General features: G+C 56.4%; 3 protein-coding genes across 7 annotated transcripts; all 3 read right to left on the minus strand.

Moving 5' to 3' along the window:
• Positions 1 to 1,351: 1,351 nt before the first annotated feature.
• Brms1 (BRMS1 transcriptional repressor and anoikis regulator) lies at positions 1,352 to 16,508 on the minus strand. Of its 4 annotated transcripts, none has more exons than XM_048807673.1 (11): positions 16,351 to 16,508; positions 13,346 to 13,491; positions 13,169 to 13,259; positions 12,861 to 12,988; positions 12,655 to 12,734; positions 12,463 to 12,559; positions 11,841 to 11,933; positions 10,662 to 10,726; positions 10,000 to 10,053; positions 2,458 to 2,463; positions 1,352 to 1,362 (listed from the first exon to the last, which is right to left on the minus strand). In XM_048807673.1, the coding sequence occupies exons 2-10, from the start codon at positions 13,482 to 13,484 to the stop codon at positions 2,461 to 2,463; spliced, it is 750 nt and encodes a 249-aa protein (XP_048663630.1). In that variant the 5' UTR covers positions 13,485 to 13,491; positions 16,351 to 16,508; the 3' UTR covers positions 1,352 to 1,362; positions 2,458 to 2,460. The 4 variants fall into 4 exon arrangements, with proteins under 4 accessions (XP_048663630.1, XP_048663629.1, XP_015358634.1 ...); XM_048807672.1 differs by having other exon boundaries at positions 12,463 to 12,574; XM_015503148.2 differs by lacking the exons at positions 1,352 to 1,362; positions 2,458 to 2,463 and adding an exon at positions 9,180 to 9,688 and having other exon boundaries at positions 10,014 to 10,053.
• Rin1 (Ras and Rab interactor 1) lies at positions 3,633 to 8,595 on the minus strand. Of its 2 annotated transcripts, none has more exons than XM_015503149.2 (10): positions 8,163 to 8,260; positions 7,851 to 8,031; positions 7,647 to 7,761; positions 7,494 to 7,566; positions 7,305 to 7,396; positions 6,418 to 7,155; positions 5,866 to 6,171; positions 5,468 to 5,599; positions 5,180 to 5,331; positions 3,633 to 4,354 (listed from the first exon to the last, which is right to left on the minus strand). In XM_015503149.2, the coding sequence occupies exons 1-10, from the start codon at positions 8,243 to 8,245 to the stop codon at positions 3,944 to 3,946; spliced, it is 2,283 nt and encodes a 760-aa protein (XP_015358635.2). In that variant the 5' UTR covers positions 8,246 to 8,260; the 3' UTR covers positions 3,633 to 3,943. The 2 variants fall into 2 exon arrangements, with proteins under 2 accessions (XP_015358635.2, XP_048663628.1); XM_048807671.1 differs by lacking the exon at positions 3,633 to 4,354 and adding an exon at positions 4,746 to 4,865 and having other exon boundaries at positions 8,163 to 8,595.
• Positions 16,509 to 16,741: 233 nt separating the features above from the next.
• B4gat1 (beta-1,4-glucuronyltransferase 1) lies at positions 16,742 to 18,951 on the minus strand. Its single transcript, XM_015503144.2, has 2 exons — positions 17,822 to 18,951; positions 16,742 to 17,598 (listed from the first exon to the last, which is right to left on the minus strand). The coding sequence occupies exons 1-2, from the start codon at positions 18,875 to 18,877 to the stop codon at positions 17,407 to 17,409; spliced, it is 1,248 nt and encodes a 415-aa protein (XP_015358630.1). The 5' UTR covers positions 18,878 to 18,951; the 3' UTR covers positions 16,742 to 17,406.

Raw genomic sequence — 18,951 nt, forward strand, 5'->3', positions numbered from 1 at the left:
TTGTCTCATCCTGCAGCTCAGTTCAGGGTCCTAAGCCCCTCCCAGGAGCCCCGCCTCGCAGGCTCTCCTTCCGGCACCCCCTCAGGAAACCCCAACCCCAACTAAAAGGCTTGCTCTAGATCCCGGACTCTCCTAAAGCCCACCCAGGCCCCCAGAACCCCAGCCCCTGGGCTCTGTCCCCTCCCAGACCCTCCCCGGCTCTTCCTGTGAATCAGGCCGGCTGGAATCTGATGAGCTCAGGCCTCCCCACCCAGCGAAGCCGGCTTCTGCCTCCTGCTTGGCCAGTGGGGTTGCCACGCCCCTCACAGGGGTCTGCCTAGCACTCACAGCCCCCCCAGGGTCTACCAGGGGCCGGGTTGGGTGGGGGGTGAGTGAGGCAGGGGTGGGCCAGGGCTGGGAAGATTAGTCAGGAGAGGGGCTTGGACCTCTTGGGCATGCTCGAGAGTTTAAAAAAAAAAAAAAAAAAAAAGTATGGTGTGGGCTGGGGACGTGGCTCAAGCTGTAGTGCACTCGCCTGGCATGCGAAGGGCACTGGGTTCGATCCTCAACACCACATTAAAAAAAAAAAAAAAAGGTATTGTGTCCACCTAAAAACTAAAAAATAAATATTAAAAAAAAAGTATGGTGTATGTGTGTGCGCACATGTCTGTGTGTTTGTGTATTTGCACTTTCAGGGCTCAGACTGCAGGTAATAGCAGCCCTGTGCTATATAGCAAAGTCGTGTGTGTGTGGCCATATCTGAGCAGGTGATGTGGGTATTGTGGCAGTTCTGCACAGGTAGGTCTGAGTGTGTCAGGAGATCCTGTGCAGCTGATCACTAAGGTCTCTATGCCAACTCGTCCTCATGGGTGCCCTACTGGTGCCTGGGTGCTCTTGTGCCTGCTGTGGTGGATGGGTATTACACTCTGTGTTGGAATGGGGGTCAGGAGTCTCTGTGTGTGGAATCGTGGGAGGTAACATGGGTCAGAAGATGTTAAATGTTGAACATGGGTCACTGCAGGGTGTTAAATGTTGTACTGAGGGTGAGTCAGGTGCCTGCTGTCCACCCCACCTCTCCCAGGCCATCTCATAGGCCTTGGCTCCTGGCCTATGAGGCTGTAGAACCTGGGACAGGTGGCCCCTCCCTCATCCCTGTCCTGACCTGCTTTTGCAGGATCCCTACTCCACTGCTAGTGCCAGGCTGGGTATGGGTCCCAGGGTCCTGAGTCTCCTATGTATGGGCCTCTGTTTAGAAGACACCTGGCATGGAGCTGGAAATGAGGTGTGCACACCCCCTGGTGGCAGTGAGGGAGAACATGCCACCCCAGGAACTCACAGGAGCCCTTTCATAGAGTCATCCTGGACCCATCATTCCACACTGTTCTGCACAGATTTACTAAGTGCCAATTCCGGCCCAGGCATTGTTCTAGGGCCCACCGAGAGTTAGCTGGGAACAAGGCCAACTTGGCTCTGGCACGCTAGTGGGGGAGACAGACAATAAACACTCACACATACAACTAGGGTGACTTTGGAAGTGATAAGTGCAACATTTCCAAGCAAGGAAATGACTGCTGCTCTCCACGCAGCCAAACATCAGTTCCGGGTCCCAGCCCTGCCCTGTAGCAGTGGACATTGGACAAAGTGCATGACCTCTCAGCCTTGGCTTCTTCTTCTATAAGGACAAGCGTGGTTGGTGGCAGGGGTGGTGCAGAACCCCCTAAAATGCAGCAGGCTCTTCGCTTCCTCCCTGATCACAGCATGAGGAAGACGAGATTCCACCCATTTCCTTGTGGGTTGTGGCTGCTTGGTGCTTGATCTACACAGGACACTCAATATATTACTGTTGAGTATTGAGTAAATGAGTCTTTCTGTGTTGGAGAACCTCGTGTTTGAGTCCTTTGTCCTGTAAGGAGCCACATGCCCCAAGCTAGCCTGTTTCCTCATCTGTAAAGTAGGGATGACGCTGGCTTATTATCTCCTACCCTGCCTGGAGCCCCTGCCCCTTTATCATCACACTTGGTCATGCTGATGTGGCCTGGGCCCCTGAGAATCAGGTAAACAAAAGTCCCCAGGATGCAGGCAGGATCTGGCAGTGCTCCCATGAGCCACTGCTGGAGGATCACTGAATTCCAGGCCAGGAACTAGGACTGAACATGGGAAGTGTTTGCAAATGGTCCAGAGTCAGGGGCCCAGAAGCCTCTGACTGTTCCTGTGAGACCCGCTTCCACATCCGGCCCTGGGGGTTCTCTGAGCACCCCTGCAGACATTCCAGATCCCTCCTTTGGGACTGAGCTTGACACATCCTGTGTTTAGTTCCCAGAATCTCTCTTCCCGTATCCCCAGGGCCCCTCATTCCTAGTTATCAACCTCTAATTAAGGGACAACATTTATTGAGCACCTATGGCATGCTAAGCACTGTAAGGCTCTGGGGCCAGAGGTTGGGTAGGGGGAGGACATACAACAGAATAAAGGGGAGACTCCCTACTAGCAAGTAGCTGGAAGCGGGGAGAACTTCTGGGACCTAGTGAAAATTTGGAAGCCCTGCACCTAGGCTATATCTGGATCATCTGAAAGCAAATGTCCACAATTTTTACTTCCCAGTTGTCATGTCTGACACATGGGCTGATGTCCCTTTGTGCTCAGCACCTCAGGGTGGTGTCTCTGAGACTGGTTGGGGCCCTCCTTCATCCAGGGACAATCCTTTCCTGAAAGAATGGCCACTGAGAGGCTGGCTTCACCCAGACCCAACTCTGAAGGACCTGAGTGAGGGCCAGTAGCTTCAGCCCCCACGTTGTGCTGTTCCATGGCGGCAAACAGCAACTGCTTGTGCTCCGTGGCCCTTGGCCATCCTAGCCGCTCTCGGCAGCTCTCTGGGTTGTGCACGCCCCCTCGTGGTTGGTGGTCAGCGGTTTTTCTTTGCTTACATTTGAAGCCTCTTCTGGGCTTCCTTTTGAGGCTGATTTGCTGTGTGACTCTTGGGAGTTGCCTTCCCACACCTCAGTGGGGCCAGCAAGAACATAGCCTGCCTGCCCACAGAGCTTTTGTGAGGACCAAAAGATCTGATGCAGAGTAAATGATTTCCAAGCTCCACCTGCCCTCCACCCCATCCTGGAAGCGCATGGGCCACTGGTGGGCATTATTGCCCTTGCCCAATTCCCTGGGGATGCTGGAGTCCCGGGAGGACTGCCAATTTTCGGGAAAGATTGGAACAAGGGTACTTTCTCCCCGGGGTCTGACTCCTGTGCAGCAGAGGGTCCCGCCTGGCAGGGAGCAGGCACCTGAGAGCAGGTGGGGGCTGCTAACGCCCACCTCCCCTCCCCCTTCCCCTAGTAAGAGCTCTACTTTGCAATGAAACAATCCATTAAGGACCCTCGAGCACTTCTGGGTGAAGGGCAGGACAGCAATAGTGTACCCACTTTGCAGAGGAGGATGCTGAGGCTGGGGGAAGCTGGTCCTCTGCTGCCATTCTGCTGCCTCCTTCCCACACCAGGCATAGATAGAGCTTTTCAGGGCCCCAAAGTCCACAGTAGCCCTGCCTATGTCACAGAAGGCAAGGAAACCACCCCCATGCCATAGGTTGGGCATCAGATTGATCTGTTCCCTGTGGGGCACACTCACCCCTGTGGCTGGGGAGGAAGAACAAGAAGCAAGGGTGCTTGAACACAGTCTGGGATCCCCCAAACCTCCTCAACTTTACTCTAGTTACTCAGAAGTGGCCAGTCTCCCAGCTCCTTGGCAGATAGGCTCACGGAGATAAGTACCACTCAGAGGTGGTGGCGGACACCAGAGATGGCTGGATGGGGTTGCCAAGAAGGCTGTGGCCTTGGAGGGTGGGGTTGATGGCTACGAAGGCCTTCCCCACCAGCTCAGAGGCTTCTGCTCCAGGTGATGCTTCTGGCCCCTTCTAGCTACTCCTCTGCTGCTTGGCTCCCGCAGCCTCTGGCTCTTGAAGGTTCCCCCTGACCTAACCCTCTCTTCCCTCAGCAGTTGTCTCTGACTCTCCCCCAGTGTCCCTGGGGCTGGCTCTGGCTTCCACATCCTCATCTCCCTGTACCCCCTTCTCCTCATTCTGGCTACCTGACACTGGCTGCCCACTGCCTGCCTCCTCTGCTGCAGTCCCTGGGGTCCCAGGCCGCTCTGCCCGGCGGTAGACCAGATAGCCATCTGTGGGAAGCTTGTGGGCCAGGGCTCCAGGCTGCAGGCGGTGGTAGTTCTGCTCCTTGTACAGGAATAGGCCAAAAACATCTGGCTGGCTGACTCGAAACTTAGTGGCACAGAGCTGGTTCAGGGTGGCAATTGAGGCCCCAGGAGGCACAGCTAGAGTCTTGGAGGTACAACCGCTGCCAGGATCCTGGTAGGCTACTCGAAGGAGGTGCTGTGCAGGAAAAGAAGCAAAAACAAGTACTCAGCGCTCTCTGGTGTGTATGTGGCTCCAGAGAAGGCTACACAGGGACGGGGTGGGTGGTATGTACCCAGTGGTGGAACCAATTGGCAGAAGTTTTGTAAACAATGAGAGGGGTTTGGGGCAGGGGGAGTGTGGCTGAGCTAGTGGGTCGTGGCTGCAGGTGCAAGGCCAGCCCAGCAGGGTCTCACGAGTCTAAAGGGACACTCAGATAGAGCTTACATTGTGCTCTAAGCATTTATCCTGCACCAACACACTTCAATCCTCATGGCAGCCCTGGGTACCCATTTTACAGAAGAGAAAATTGAGACACAAAGAATAACTTGTCCAAGCCCCCCAAAACAAGAAATGGTGGAATTGGGATGAACTCAGGACTTGGCTAGAGTCTGTACTCACAAGCAAGGCTGGAAAGAGTGAAGGATGGGGCAGTGGACAGCTCTGGGGATACCCAGGCCAGAGCCCAGGTGGATTCAAGAACTGAAGCCTGATGACAAAGGAAGGAGAGCCCTGGCTGGGGCTGGGTGTCCCTTTCCTTTCTACATCAGTCTGTTTCTTCGTTTGTAAAGTGGGGATAATAATGGTCCCATTTCAGTGTTTCTGTGAAGATCCAGGGAGGCTGCCCTGGAGCACTCAGTCCAGTGCTGGGCACAGGGGACCCCCTCCCTCAAAGGCTGGCTTTGACATTCAGGTAGGGCGCTGCTCCTATTGCAATGTGATGTAGGACTAGAGGGGACTGGGTGCTGTCACAGTTGCTCTGGGCTCACGGGTTTCATGTGGACCGTGTGGCGGGCCTCTTACCTGGAAGTGGAGGGTGGAAGGCAGGCGGCGCTGCTCCCAGAGGCTCAGGGAGCGCTGCAGCTCCTGGGAGGGGTTGAGGGGGAGGGTGTGGGCCTGGCCTAGGCTGCTCAGCAGGGTCAGACTGGCCGACAGGCTGGTAAGGTAGTAGCCACCTGGGACACAAGGGGGCAGAGTGTAGCTCAGGCTGGGCATGGGGTGACCTTCTCCCTGGCCCTGCTTCCCAGGGCCCATATAACAGCTAAGGCCCCTTAGCCCTGCATCTACTGAGAGGGCAGGTAGGGCCCTCACCCTCTCCAGTGAGCAGAGCTGGCTCCAGCAGCTCCGACATGTACTCGGCTTCTAGCAGGAGGTCAGGAAGGTCACACTGGGCCAAGACAAGGCTCAGCAGAGGCAGGAACTCATCTGCGCCTGCGCCCTCCCCTGTGGGGACGTAGGAAGAAGAAACTTAGGATAGAGTCCTCTCCTTCTCTTAGATAGTGGCCCCCCCCCCCTTAGCGCACCAGCCCATAGAAAATGGGGTGTCCTAACAACCATAAGGAGGGCTGCAGGGTGCTCTCCTCTGTGGGTCTCAGTTTCACCATCTGAGATGGGAGGGTCAGGTTCTTCTCCCCTGTTGTGCTGCTCTCCTCGGGGGCCTGCTTCAGACTGGGGGGGCAGGACAGGGCAAGGCAGTGAGGGGGCCATACCCACGTGGGTCCTCAGGGCCGTGTAGAGCAACTTGCAGGCCTGCAAGAGCCGCTTCACCTGGGCACTGGGTGAGTAGGTGCGGAGCAGCTGCAGCAGCTTCTGGCGCACCTGCTCGGTCTCCGCCGGGGAGGGCAGGCTCAGGTGGGACGCGAAGGCTCCAGGGCCTTGCACTCGGGCCACGCGGAGGCCCTCAGCCAGGCGGCCAAGGGAGCCATCTGCAGAAAACCGGCGCCGCAGGCGGGCTGCCAGGATGGGCCGGAGAGGCTTGAGCACTGAGCGATGCAGGGACTTCTCCAGGATGTGTTCTGCGGGAGGAGGCGCGGGGGTCAGGGGGGAAGGGGCAGAATTGTCTGGGAGCAGGAAGAGCAGGAGGCAGGTTGGGGGAGCGAGGCAGGGGGTGGAATTCACTTGAATGTTGCCGAGACAAGGGTGCTCGGGCGAGCAGCAGAACAGTTATCAGAGCCAGGTGGCACGGGGCGAGGAGGGGCGGTGGGGAAGGACTGGAGTTTTGAAGAGCTGGGGCTAAACTTGAGGCCAGGCTGGGGCCTTACCCAGCCTCTCTGGCGGTAGCAGCTTCTCAGGGCCCAGCTCTGCGCTCAGCATGGCCCGGGCCCGGCTCAGTGCCTGGCGGATGCCCTGCAGCTCTTGGGGCTCCGGGCTGGCCCGCACCTGGGTCAGTAGGTCCTGCACCAACTGGCCCACAGCTGTGTGTCTGTCCTGCATCAACACTGCAGCTGCTCGGCCCACCTGCCGCTCGGGAGCCAGCAGGGAGCAGAAAGCAGTGCTCATGGACCGGAGCAGAGGCCTGCGGCGGCCAAGGCCAGGGGATGTCATGGGACTCCCCCTGGACCCAGCTGGCCCCTCTTCCTCAGAGCTGCTGGGAGAGCCACAGTCCACCTCCTGGAGGGAGGGCAGGAGTGGGAGGACATGGCTGGTGCCTCCAGGCACACGGTACCCCACTGAGCTCTCCCTTCTCAGAAGCCGCCCAGGGGGCAGCCTTTCTGTGTGACTGGGGTCAGCCCCAGGCAGCACAGGGACTGGGGGAGGTGGCACAGCAGGTGGTGACAGAGGACTAGAGGTCTCTGTGGACACCCGCACTTTGAAGCTCCTCTTGAATCTCTCTCGCTTGGTGGGGCCCAGGTCTCCTGGGAACAGGGGGTTGAAGAAGCAGAGGGCAGCGCCAGTGCCCTGGTCCAGCTCCTGAGGGGATCGGGCCTTCAGCCTGGGCAGGGGTGGGCCTTCAGGTGGACCCTGCGGAGCTTTGGTGTTGAGAGAGGAACTCCAGAACTCTAGGGACCAGAAACCAATGGGGTCTCAGAGAAGGCTCGGGAGGGTGCCCACCAAGGAAAGGCATTAGGCAAGCTGTGGCTCTGGTGCCCTCCCTTCCCCTTCTGGCCTCAGCTTGTTCATCTGTGCAACAGGTGCAGGGAGCCCTTACCAATGCCCAGATGGGAGATAGCCTCCAGCTCCTTGTGGGTGGCTGCCTGGTGTATGGCTCTGGGGAGCCGGAGCGGGAGGAGAAGAATGTCTCTGAGGCCAGAGAGGGGGGCAGAGTCAGGTGGAGAAATCTTACAGTGGGGTGGGGAGGACAGGCTGTCCGGGGAGCAGGGTCTGTGGGCCGACTCACCGGGTGTGGCAGTAGGCACAGATGAGCTGAACAAGGTCGGGGAACATGAGATCCGAGCCCTCCAAGGATACGCCTGAGGGATGAGAGAAGTGAGACCAGAGAAGGGTCCATCCCCCCATCTCCAGCCCCTTCCTGCCAGACTGTCCCTCTTACCCTCAGAGCTTTCCTGGATGTAGTGGCTGGAGACGAAAGAGGGGCCACTGGCCTCTGGTAGACGCACGCACAGAGTCTGGCACTGGCGAGTGTTCGATTTCCGCACCAGGAATGTCTGTGAGTGGACAGTCACGTGGCTCAAGACCTCAGTGTTCAGCCCCGCTCTCCCCACCCCCGACTCGGCTGGCCAGTCCCTACACTCACCCCTGGGGGCTCGGTCCTCAGCACATGCAGTGCAGCTGCTGCATTGGCCCGTAGCTGCAGCCACACAGGTCGGGTGAGCAGCAGGCGCTCCCGCAGGCTCACAGTGCGCGCCGGCTGCTGGGGCCCACCTGTCTGCCCCCGGCTGCTGTCTGGTGTGTCGTACAGCGGGTCCTGGGCTGGCCTGGAGGTGGGCACCCAGATCTGAGCAGGAGGTGGGGAGGAGGGCTTTGCCCATCCCTTTGCCCTCGGGGGTTCCCACCTCCCCTCCAGATCCTCCCTGCCCCACCTGGCTGCCCCTCCAACTTCACTAACTTTTCTCTCTCCAGGTGCCCGGGAGTGAAGCTCCGGCAGGGGTCTCTGAGAGGGTGTGTTCCTGGCTGCCCAGCGTCTTCCATGGCTGGGAGCTCCTTTGGCTTCTCTGGGACTCAGGAAGAGAATCCAGCCCCCAAGGCACAGGCGTGCACATTCCCGGTGGTGAGTAACACTTCCTGAGGGCGGTTCGCCCTGTCACACCCCAACCGTTAACTCTTGTGTGTCCACTCTGCCTGGCCCCATTCCTCCTGGCCAGTGACAGCTGGCTCACTGTTCTAGTCCCAGGTTCAAGAAGCAAGGATCCCTTCCATGCCAGCGCCACTCTGGGAGCCCCAGCTGCAGGGCACCACCTCTGCACAGTGCTTCCTGCAGTCTGCCAGCCTCCTCACACAGTGCAGCTGGGTGGGGAGGGGTTAAGCACAACTGGCTCAGTCCCCATAGGCACAAGCCTCGCCTTTGGGTCACCTTAAGTCTGTGGTCAGTTGCTCATCTGTCCCTGCCCTGTGGGTCAGCCTTGTGGGAGAGCACCCCCTACTGGTCACACATGACTCATTCCTGAGTCTAACTTGGGTTTTGGGATTTCAGGTTGCCATGGAGAAAGGATGCTGTGTCTCCATGGAAACCAACCCCTTTGCTTAACTGAGGTTCTGGGGGTGGTTCTGACACTCAGTGCTAACCAGGGGGAGTGTGGCTGTGAGGTCGTTAGCACATGGTGCTGCCGCCGGCTGCCTCCCACGCACAGGCCCTGCCAGCCTGCCTTGCCAATCTGCCAAGCAACTGGGGCAGGTGCAGACATGACCTGGTCTCTAAGCACGTGTACCAGTCCCTTCCCCACCAGGGGCTGCGTGCTTCTCATGCTCTGCCTTGACCCACATGTGGCTTCTGACTCCAGGTCTGCCTCCCTCCCCCCAGCCTGTACCCCAGACTCCAGAGGCCCCAGAAGAAAGTCTGTCTCAGGTGCTCCCCAGGGAACCCCTGATTTCCTTGCAAGGTAAATCATACACACACAGGTCACACTAGAGTCCCAGGCAAAGGTTTTAATTCTAGTCTTCAAAATCTGGGAGGCAGACACCAGGAATAGCCCTGAGAAAACCTGGGAAGCCTGGCTATCACCTCCAGCTCCAGCCAGAATGGACAGGCCCCCAACATATAATGATATGTCAGCCCCTTGTCTGGCTCAGTTCCCATGCCACGGGCCCAGCTCCCTGGCTCAGTGGAGAGGTCGGCAGGAGGGGTATTGCTTTGGCTTAGGAAGGCCTGTCATCTTGGCTGGAGGACAGAGGAGGTTTATATTCAGGAGGGAAAGGTGGTCAGAGATGGAGACAACAGTCTTGCCTGGCCAGGTCAGCTCTGGGGCCACAGCTGTGCAGGCTCTGAGGAGGGCAGAGTGGGGCCCAGCAGTAACACTGGAGAGTGGTCTGTGCAGCCCCAGGAGCTTGTCTGCCTGTCTGCTGGAAAACGTGAATCCTGGGTGTGGTGCCAGCTGCTCTGAGGGACCCTTGGCTGTGAACAGCAGAGTCATGGTCCTGGGGGTTGTGGGAAGGGGAAAATCACTGAGAGGAAGTTAAACTACAAAGGAGGCGGCCACTTCTTTCAGGATACTGGGTGCCTCTCTCTGGGAGCCCTCATACAAGGGGCTTTGGCCCGCCCTGGCCCATCTAGGCTGGGGGCTCCAACCCACCTCATTCCATCAACCCAGAGACTCCCCATCCTGGTTCCTGCTACACACACTTCTCAGTCCTAGATCAGGCCACTGATTGACACAGCCAGTGTCTTCTCTCTGGCTCTTTCGCTGGAGGCAGGTGTGGGGACAGGATGGGAAGGGGAAGCAGGACACCCTGAGGTTCTTACCATCTGCTTTTCTCTTCTGAGGTGACACTGCTGCTCTGGCCTGGGTAGTGAGAAAAGCCTCCCTGAGAGCCTGCCTCCAGCTTGGCAAGCCCCCCCCTCCATAAAGGCCTCTGAGGGGTGGGGGCTGCACAGAGCAGGGGGAGCAGGACACCCTTTCTAGGCAAAGTTTGGAGGTCTCTTGTCAGAGGCACAGCCAGTCCTATGGCCTTCCCTTCCTCCCTCCCTCCTTTTCTTCCATGGAGTTGCCTGGAACAAGGGGCTGACAGGGTGCACGTCCCTCTCTTCAGAGCAGCCTGGACTAAGAAGACCATGAGCTGCTGCAATGAGGGTGAGCAGAGAACTTCTCAGATACCAGATACCGGCATCTAAGTGGGGGGCCTGTGCTGCAGGCCCTGTCAGAGGCAGGATGGGAACTCAAGCAGGAGTGGATACATCTTTTTTTGGGCACTGGGGATTGAACTCAGGGGCACTTGACTACTGAGCCCCAGCCCTGGCCCTATTTTATATTTTATTTAGAGACAGGGTCTCACTGAGTGCTTTGAGTCTCCCTTTTTGCTGAGGCTGGCTTTGAACTCGAGATCCTCCTGCCTCAGCCTCCCAAATTGTTGGGATTACAGGTGTAAGCCACCATCCCCAGCCGGGACCCACCTTTTTGATAGCCGTCCAGTCTTCGAGAATATCAATCTCCTGCAGCATGTACACGATATAAGGGCCTGTGACAGGGTCAAGGAAGCTGGATAGCTGCTGGAGGGGACAGGTGATGGGGGCTGTGCTGGGGAGGCCAGAGGTGGTAGTGCCACCTATACAATGCTCAGGATAAGAGGTGTGTGGACAGTACTGAGGGGTCCCTCAGAGTCTAGATTTGAACACAGCCTCTGCCTCCTACCTCAGGGCCCCCTGGTTGTTAGGGATCCCCACAGCCTGTTTCAGAGTCCACCAAGCTCCCCTACCCTGCACCCTCACCTCCCTTCTCCAGGTCAGGTGGCAGAGGCCCATTCCACTCTCAGGGGCCCTGCTCCTTCTTTTCTATCTGGCCATGTCACCAACTGGCTCCTCGTTGGACCTCTTCCCCCACCTAAAGGCAAATTCTGGCCTCTTCCATCCTGAAAGTACACTCCTGTGGTCCCCCCTCACCTGTGCTCTGCACAGGAGGTCTCTGCACATTCAGCCCCTGATGGCTCCCCGGGAAGTCACTACCTTCCAGGTCCCTCCCTCCCTGTCTCCATCACCACAAGGCAAAGGCTCTGGCTGCACGGGAAGGGGCACTCAGCTCATCGCTGCTGCCTGAGCAGGTGGGTGGAAGACACAGCAAGCTCCAGCATGGGGCTCCTGCCTGAGGATGGGTGAAGGCAGCAAGTCCCCTCTGGGATATGGGCACCTAGAGACAGGACATGGTCGCAAAGACGCCACAAGCACAGGGAGACCAGAAGAAGCTTCACAGAAGAGGCAGCCTGTGCAATGACACTAAGAAGGCAGGGACAGGCAGAACCTCCGAGTGGGAGGCAGCAGGGCTGGGTCGGGAAAGCCCAGACTACTGGGGCCCACACTTGGCATGTAGAGAGCGCCAGGGGCTCAAAGGCTCATCCTCACTCAGAAGTTATGGGCAGTCACTGAGGTGAGCTTTCTATTTTTCTAGGGTCCATATAGGCAGGGAATACCCAGTATTCCCTACGAAGTTCCTGGACTGGCCTGGGCATGATCACATGACACTGAACCATCTATGTATCTAGTCCCACTGTCTCTCATGTCCCCTCCAGTCCCCTTTCCGGAATCTGGAGCCTGCCTGCCATTCTGTCCAGTTTTAGGCCACCTTGGGTGGAAGGATACCAGAGACGAGAGGTGCTTTCTTCCTCTTGCTGGGTGGCAGCGAGTCCCAGGTCTTTGAGCCACCTCTGGCGTGCAGTTTGTCATCCCACCATTCTGTGCCCGCAACCCAGAGTCAGGATCAGGGTGAAGGTCCCTAGGCCACTTCCACCCCTTGTGGCCTCTGTGTCCCCCCATGGGCCAGCCCGGCCTCCCCATCCTTCCCCATCACCACCCAAGGACTCAACCCTGGGCTTGGGGCTAGGATCCCCTTAGGGCTGCTTAGGTCCTGACTGAACAATGGTGGGGCTTGGGGAAGAAGCCACGGCCCTTCAGTGAGCCTCAGTTAACTACGTGTTTAGTAGAGAGCACAACGAAGACAACTCTGACCTCTTCAAGACCCCTACGAACACAGGTGCCATGGATGTGGAGGGGACTGTGGCCACTGTATATGTTGGCATGTCAGGAACAACTCCCCATTTTGGAAAGGGGTAAAGGGGGCCCACTCTGCCAGGCACTGGGCTGTGCCCTTCCAGGCCTGGTCTCACTTATGCCCAAGAGGCAGGCCCTCAGACCCTCCCTTGTGCAGCCAGGAAAGCTGAGGTCCAGAGGGGTGGGCACTGGCAGAGCTGGGCCCCGCCCTCACCAGAACTGATGTCCAGACTCTGGCGGTCCTCCTCCAGCCTCTGGATCCGCTCCTGCAGCTCCCCCTGCAGCGTGTCATAGAGCAGGAGCCTCTCGCTCTGGAAAAGGCACAGCTGCTCAACCAGGTGGAACCAGGTGGGCCCAGTTAGGCCCTTGGCCTTGCCCATCGTCCACTGGCAGACAGTCGGCTCACCTCCAGGTGCTGTCTGGCCCCCTGAAGCTCACACTCATACTTATTCCTGATCACATCCAGGCAGAAGCCCTTGTAGATCCCTGTAGAAGGAGGGAGACAGGCTCTGCTTGGCTACTAGAACAAGGTGAGGCAGGGCAGGGTCGAGAGCAGAGGGGGACAGAATGCTGTGGGTTCCAGGAGGGGAACAGCACAAGATGGCCACGGACCTGCCACCTGAATGCGAATCTTGAGGCTCCGTTGCAACCCCCCAAGAGGTTCTGTGTATTCAGGGGCTCTCTCAGCCCCCACCTCCTCAAGCCGCAACCGTAGCTGACTCAGCCGCTCTCGGAACAACCTGGGAGGTGAAAGGTAGCTGAATACCACTGGCTCCTCCCATGGGCACCATCACTCTCGGGCAAACACTGCTCCCCACAGGCCGCTTGCTGGGTGCTTGTTACATTGGACGTCAGCACCAGCCTCACTAGCTCCTCACCCCCAGGTGCATCAGCCCAGCCGGAGGTGTGCCCACACTCACTTCTCCTTCAGCTCTGAGAACTGCTTCTCCAGGTCCAGCATCTCATTGACGCACTCACTGCGACGCCGCTCGTAGTCCTCGTCATCCATCTCTGGGAAAGAGGCCAGTCAGGGCCGGCTCTGGAGGGGCGGGCAGCTACTCCTGTGTGCACGCGTGCACCTGTATGTGGGGGCTCACCTGAGCTCTCCTCCTCAGACTCGGTCTGGCTGCCGCTGCGCTCCTCCTCACTCTCTTCTTCCTCCCCATTCATCTCAGTGGCGGAATCGCCCTCTGCTTCCATCTCTTCTGTGTCTTTACTTGGAGGCTGGACAGGCATCTGGGCTCTGGAAGCAGGAGGAAGTGAAGCATCACTCACTAGTGCCTATAGCTCAGAGCAGCACAGAGGCAAGCAGGGAGTCGAGCTCCACTGACCCCCAAGGGAGACACGGGTGGGGAGCAGTGACTGGCTTTACCACATGAGCATTACACTGGGTGGCATTTGTACCTTTTGCAGGAGACTGAAAATCCTCTTGCCCTTGGATGTTGAGGACAACCCCAATTATAATACTGGCAAAGGGTGTGATCCACTTAGGGGAGAGGCCCACGGCAGGTTTCCCACTGCTGAGACTCCCAAACCTTCTGACTGGAGCTTTCAAGGCCCTTCATGGACTGAACTTGAACTACCAATCCAGTTCCTTCACCTCATCTAATGGCCAGTTCTCACATTCCCACTTCTCTCCCTCCCACTGCCCATATAGTTCCTCTGTCTATGACTCCCTCAGCTGCTTTCTCTTCCTGATAACACTCTACAATCTTTGTCTTTTGCTGGTCTCTGGGTCAAATCCCATCTCTTGTTTCCTCTGGGACCTCAGTGCTCCCCCTGTGTCTTCAGTTTCTGGCAGATACTATGGTTTGAACGTGTCTCCCAAAGTTCACCTGCAGGAAACTTAATCCCCAATGCAAGAGTGCTGAGAGACCTTCACAAAGGAAAGATTCCTTAGTCTCCAGAACCCTAAGAAATAAATCTCTGTTCTTTAAAAATGACCCTGTCTCAGGTATTGCTGTTTTCTTTTTTTCCTTTTTTACATGTGTGGCAGTGCTGGACATTAACACAGGACCTTGTTTTTGCTAAGCAAAAGCTCTACCACTGAGCCACATCACCAGTCCTCAGGTATTGTTATAGCAGCACAAAATAGACCAAGATGGCAGGATCCTTCCCATAGAATTTCTGATGTGCTCAGGTATACTCTACCATTAAGAAAATGCAGAGGGGTTTAGGGGTGTAACTAAGTGGTAGTCTTTGCAGTATGCATGGAGCCCTGGGCTCCATCTCTAACACTGCAAACAAACACTAACCCTTAACCTTAGCCACACCAACTTAACCACTGCATCATCCATTTCATAGCTATATATTTCCAGGCATATGCATACTTGCTCTTCCTACTTTATCTCTCACTCCTTTGATCTGTTTCTATACCCATTGCTCTCACTGAAACTGACCCTGTAGAGTTAACCAATGAGCCCTTTTGGCTAATGCCAATATTGTTCAGTGGTTATCTATGTTGACCTTTCAGGAACCCTGACAAGCATTCCTTCTTTTACTCATTCATCTAGTATTTACTGAGCACCTAAGAAATTTTAGGTACCATCAGCTAATGTAGAAGTACAACTTTGACAGACACACTTTTTGACCTCAAGAAGCTTACGAGTTCCTGTGAGACGGGGCAAAGGAACAGTAACTACAGTGTGAGGAGCGTTAAACACTGGGGTGTATAGGAGGGATATCTAGCCAGAATCTGGAGCTTGCTATAGCCAGGGCTTCCAGAGGAAAACAGAACAGATAGGGTAGGGTGTTGTGCTGACAGAGAGGGAACATTCCAGCAGAGTGAGTAGCAAGTGCTAGAAACGAGAGAAGGGGTGGGAGGTACAATTAGGCTCTGAACCGCAAGACCTGGGCTACAGAGATTCGATCATCAGCATATACAAAGTTCCTCAGTCCACAGGAGGATGCAACCAGCAAGGCAGAAAGAATGTGGGGAGTGAGAAGGGACCTGTGATGAAATTCTCAGGATCAACACAAGGGGAGATAAGAGACCTCAGCAGAGAAGGAAAAACCAAAAATCATGGAATATTTCAAAAGGAAGGTGCAGTGATAGTGCCCAATGCTGCCAAGAGATGGCCTGAGAAGAACACTAAACATTCCTCTCCACAGATCATCTCTGCCACCCAGGGCCTTCTATTTCAGTGTGATGTTCTTCCAACTTCTCTGGTGGCTGCTCTGTAAGCCTTTAGAATGATGTAGACACCACTGCCTCCAGGAAGCCTTCTTGTTTACTTCTCCTATTTGTCCTTGCTGAAGTCTCTCTCCAGTGAACGTGGGAGCCCTGCGAGGTCACCAGCTCCTGTGCTCCTTCCTAGCGCAGTACTGGCTCACTTAACCACTGGATAATTTTCAAAAACAAAGTAACCATAAAATAAACTTTTGCAGGCAGGGATTAGTTTTTACTTCTTGGAAGCCCAGGTGCCTGTAGTGGTAGCTAATGTTTCTTGACACCAAGTCAAGCAGTGCTTAATGCCTGGCCTGGAGAGAATTCAGTCACATTCCTCAATAATTTCACCAAGGTTCTGAACCTGACCTGAAAATCTCGGTTCTCCAAACCTGATTCATTTTTACGCTTCAGGTCCTAACGCTGGCAATTCCTCTTCACCATTAAGTGTATGTACATTGTAAAGACTCATTGTGTGTGTACTATCTCTTTCAGAAGCATCTCTCCCTTCCAGCTTATTCTGATTATAAATGTGTTAAATTAAATCGCAACCCCCTCCCCACTCCGCACCCCCTCCTTAACCCGGGTGCAAAAGGGATGGAAAAGCACACCGTAAAGCGTGGCGAACAGCAGTTTCCAAACAGTAAGCTCCTCGAGGGCACGCCCCCGGAGAAGACGGACCCCTCCCCACAATCGCAGAGCCACCTCAAGACACTCCGCGGCCCTCCGGGAGCCTGTCGCCCCGCTCTACCCTCTGATGCGCCGGCGCGGGCCAGAGAATAGCTAGGGGGCTCTTCCGCCGCCGGCTTCGGCCCCACGGCCCCGCGCGCGTCAGGCCGGTTAAGTCTCTGCTTAGGCTCCAGAGGAGGAAATGGTACCGTCTCGGACCGACTGAACAGAGAGGCCAAACCAGGCACCGGGCAAGACGATACGCACCGCGGGGACTGAGGCCTCCGGCCTCACGTCCGAGGCTCCCTGAGACGTGCCCGAACTTGCCGGTACTGGCCGTAGCCGCCGGGCTCCCGGAAGCGCAGCGCAGACCCCTCTTCTTCAGGAGGCGGGGCCTGCCGGCGCTTCCGTGTGAGTCATCAGGAGGCGCCCGCCAGGGGAGCTCACAATTGGACCGCTGGGGCCGAGGCATGCTGGGATACCGCGGGCCAGTCTCCATAGCAACCCGCCGACATTCACGCAGGCCTTAGGCTAGCTGGGAAGGCCCCAGCGGTTTCCTCGCTTTGCTGCAGGTGCCCCTGGATCCGCGGCCCTCTCCCCCAGAAGTGTAAAGGGAGAACCCAGGGGCCCCAGCTCAGGAGAGTAACGAAGCCAGCTGTGGGTGTGAACACTCGTTTATTTACACATTGTCATTCGAAAGCAAAAAACCCAGCCCAGCCTATGGGAGGGTACAGATCTCAGATTGTCACTCATAGAGCCTGCGGACCCTTCCCTCCTCCAGAGCCCCCGAAGATGGAGGCCTGGAAGAACCAGGAAGTTTAGGATTCTGCTAAAAACTAAACTGTATGCTTTCATCCGATTTCTTTCCAAAAGGCCAATTTCATTAAGTATTCCAACTTAACTCTGCACCATTCATACTTTTAACTCTTCTATTGTCCATGCACCCAAAATTGTTAATAATAATAACAATAATAATACTGTAATAATATTAATAATACTTCACATTTGTACGAAGCTTACAGAATGTTTTCACATATAGTATCTCATCTGAGCCTCCCAACAGTTCTGTGAGGTAGGTATTCTCACCTCCCTGTTTACAGACAGCTTAACTGAAGCTCAGAGAGATAATGGGATTTGCTCAAGGCCACACAGCTAGTTAGTGGTAAAGCTAGGACTTGATCCCAGCACCCCATATTCAAGTCCAGTGTTCCAACACCATAGCTACCTCTGTAAAGTGGAGTGACATTTCTTACCCCAGTCAGGCCTGAGGGGCGACCTGAGGAGCCAAAGGCTGAGAATTCTCAGACTAGGGGAGGGATGGACTCAGCAGCGTCGGGGAGAGTTGGGGTACTTGGCCTTCAACTCCTGTTTGAACTGGCGGTAAAGGATCTTATTATGCTGATTTTCAACCTCCTTTTGGGGATGGAACTTCAAGGCTTCTTTGAAGCCCTTATGAACCAGGAAACCTTCATTCAGCACCTCAAAATCAAACCCTGCCACGTGAAGCTCACAAGCCTGTAGAGAGAGAGAGAAAGAAGAGTCAGCAAAGTTTCACTGAGTTCCCAGGGCTTAGATGGGCTTCCTCACCCTTCTGGAGGCATCTTAGAAACTGCACTATCCATCGGTTTCCCAAACTGTGATCTCCCCTGCTTTACTGCCTCCTTCCATCTGGGGCCACTCCATCCCTGACCCCACCACCACTTTTACCCATCCCCCTTGCCCTCTCCCTTTTAGGTACCTGGCTGATTCGATTGAAGCCATACTGCCGAAATCGCTCATCAAAGGTGGGCACCTTGCCTCCAGCCACGTAGAATGGCTCCCAGGGGTCCTGCCAAGGCACCACGTAGGCAGGCCTCAGCAAGCTCTCTTCTGGCAGATTGACCCAGCGGGAGTAGTTGGTAGGCGCCTGGCAAGGTGTGCACAGCCCATAATAGAAGGGCCGGACCTCGCCCACCTGGTAGAGCTGCAGGAGTTCAGTCTTGCTCATGGGCATACGGCGGGCTCGGCGGATCTCAAAAGCAGGCACCACCAGTGCGGTGCCCCCCCACTGGTTGCTCTGATCCAACATTTCCCGCAGGCCTCTCCACAGCCCCTCACTGGGCACCATATCCACGTCGATCACCAGGGCATAATTGGCTCCCTCACGAGCCAGATTCCTCAGCAGGTTATTAGGGTAGGAGACATTGGTGCCTAGTGCGTAATTAATCCCTGGTTGGGCCACCCTGGCTAGCTTGTCGAAGACCTCCTGGCAGGAGCGCAGCAGGGCAAATTCCCCAGGCTCCCGGGGGTCAGGCACTGCTGCCTCATAACGCGAGGGGCACACCAGGTGCATGGCGACCCTGGCGCGCATATCAGGGCAGTGGCTGCTCAACGCGTAGGCCAGCACCGTGGCCAGCTGAGCTTCCTCCTTGGTGGCCGCGAACACTGACACGGACAGCGGACCCTCCCAGCGCTCCAGCAGGCCGGACAGGTGCAGCAGGTTGTCCACGCTGGCATGCGTGGCCAGGATCACATCGCTGGGGTCCATGGTGGTCTTCAGTAGGCCCCTGTAGACGCGGTAATCACCGCTGGCGTCCAGGACACCTCCTGAGGCCAAAGCGGTGCGGAGCTGAGCCTTCACCTGGTCCACGGATCTCGGGGAGGGCGGGAAGAACTCGAAATATTGATCCTGCTCCTCCTGCCCGTGCAGTCCGGACAGAAGCGACAGGTAGAGTAGCTGTAGCATCGCCACCAGCATGAGCGCGGCCAGCAGCAGCTGGTAGAAGGCACACCGAATGGCGTAGGACATCTGCATGGTTCTCGGAGCTTGGAACACGCAGCAGGGACCACCGGGCCGCAGACTCTGCCAGCGACCGCAAGCCCGGATTT

This window comes from Marmota marmota, unplaced genomic scaffold (assembly GCF_001458135.2).
Source record: "Marmota marmota marmota unplaced genomic scaffold, marMar, whole genome shotgun sequence".
NCBI classification, from domain to species: Eukaryota; Metazoa; Chordata; class Mammalia; order Rodentia; family Sciuridae; genus Marmota; species Marmota marmota.

Bases quoted from the DNA above. Each gene is read 5' to 3' on its own strand.
- Rin1 (XM_015503149.2), bottom strand. From the start codon at position 8,245: ATGGAAGACGCTGGGCAGCCAGGAACACACCCTCTCAGAGACCCCTGC. The intron at 7,567-7,646 runs GTAAGAGGGACA...CTCATCCCTCAG, and splicing joins CATCCAGGAAAGCTCTGAGG to GCGTATCCTTGGAGGGCTCG. The intron at 7,156-7,304 runs GTAAGGGCTCCC...TCTGGTCCCTAG, and splicing joins TATCTCCCATCTGGGCATTG to AGTTCTGGAGTTCCTCTCTC.
- Brms1 (XM_048807672.1), bottom strand. From the start codon at position 13,484: ATGCCTGTCCAGCCTCCAAGTAAAGACACAGAAGAGATGGAAGCAGAG. The intron at 12,735-12,860 runs GTCCGTGGCCAT...CTCCTTCTACAG, and splicing joins GATTCGCATTCAGGTGGCAG to GGATCTACAAGGGCTTCTGC. The intron at 12,575-12,654 runs GTGAGCCGACTG...CTGGTTGAGCAG, and splicing joins GGGCCAGACAGCACCTGGAG to CTGTGCCTTTTCCAGAGCGA.
- B4gat1 (XM_015503144.2), bottom strand. From the start codon at position 18,877: ATGCAGATGTCCTACGCCATTCGGTGTGCCTTCTACCAGCTGCTGCTG. The intron at 17,599-17,821 runs GTACCTAAAAGG...CTCTCTCTACAG, and splicing joins GCTTCAATCGAATCAGCCAG to GCTTGTGAGCTTCACGTGGC.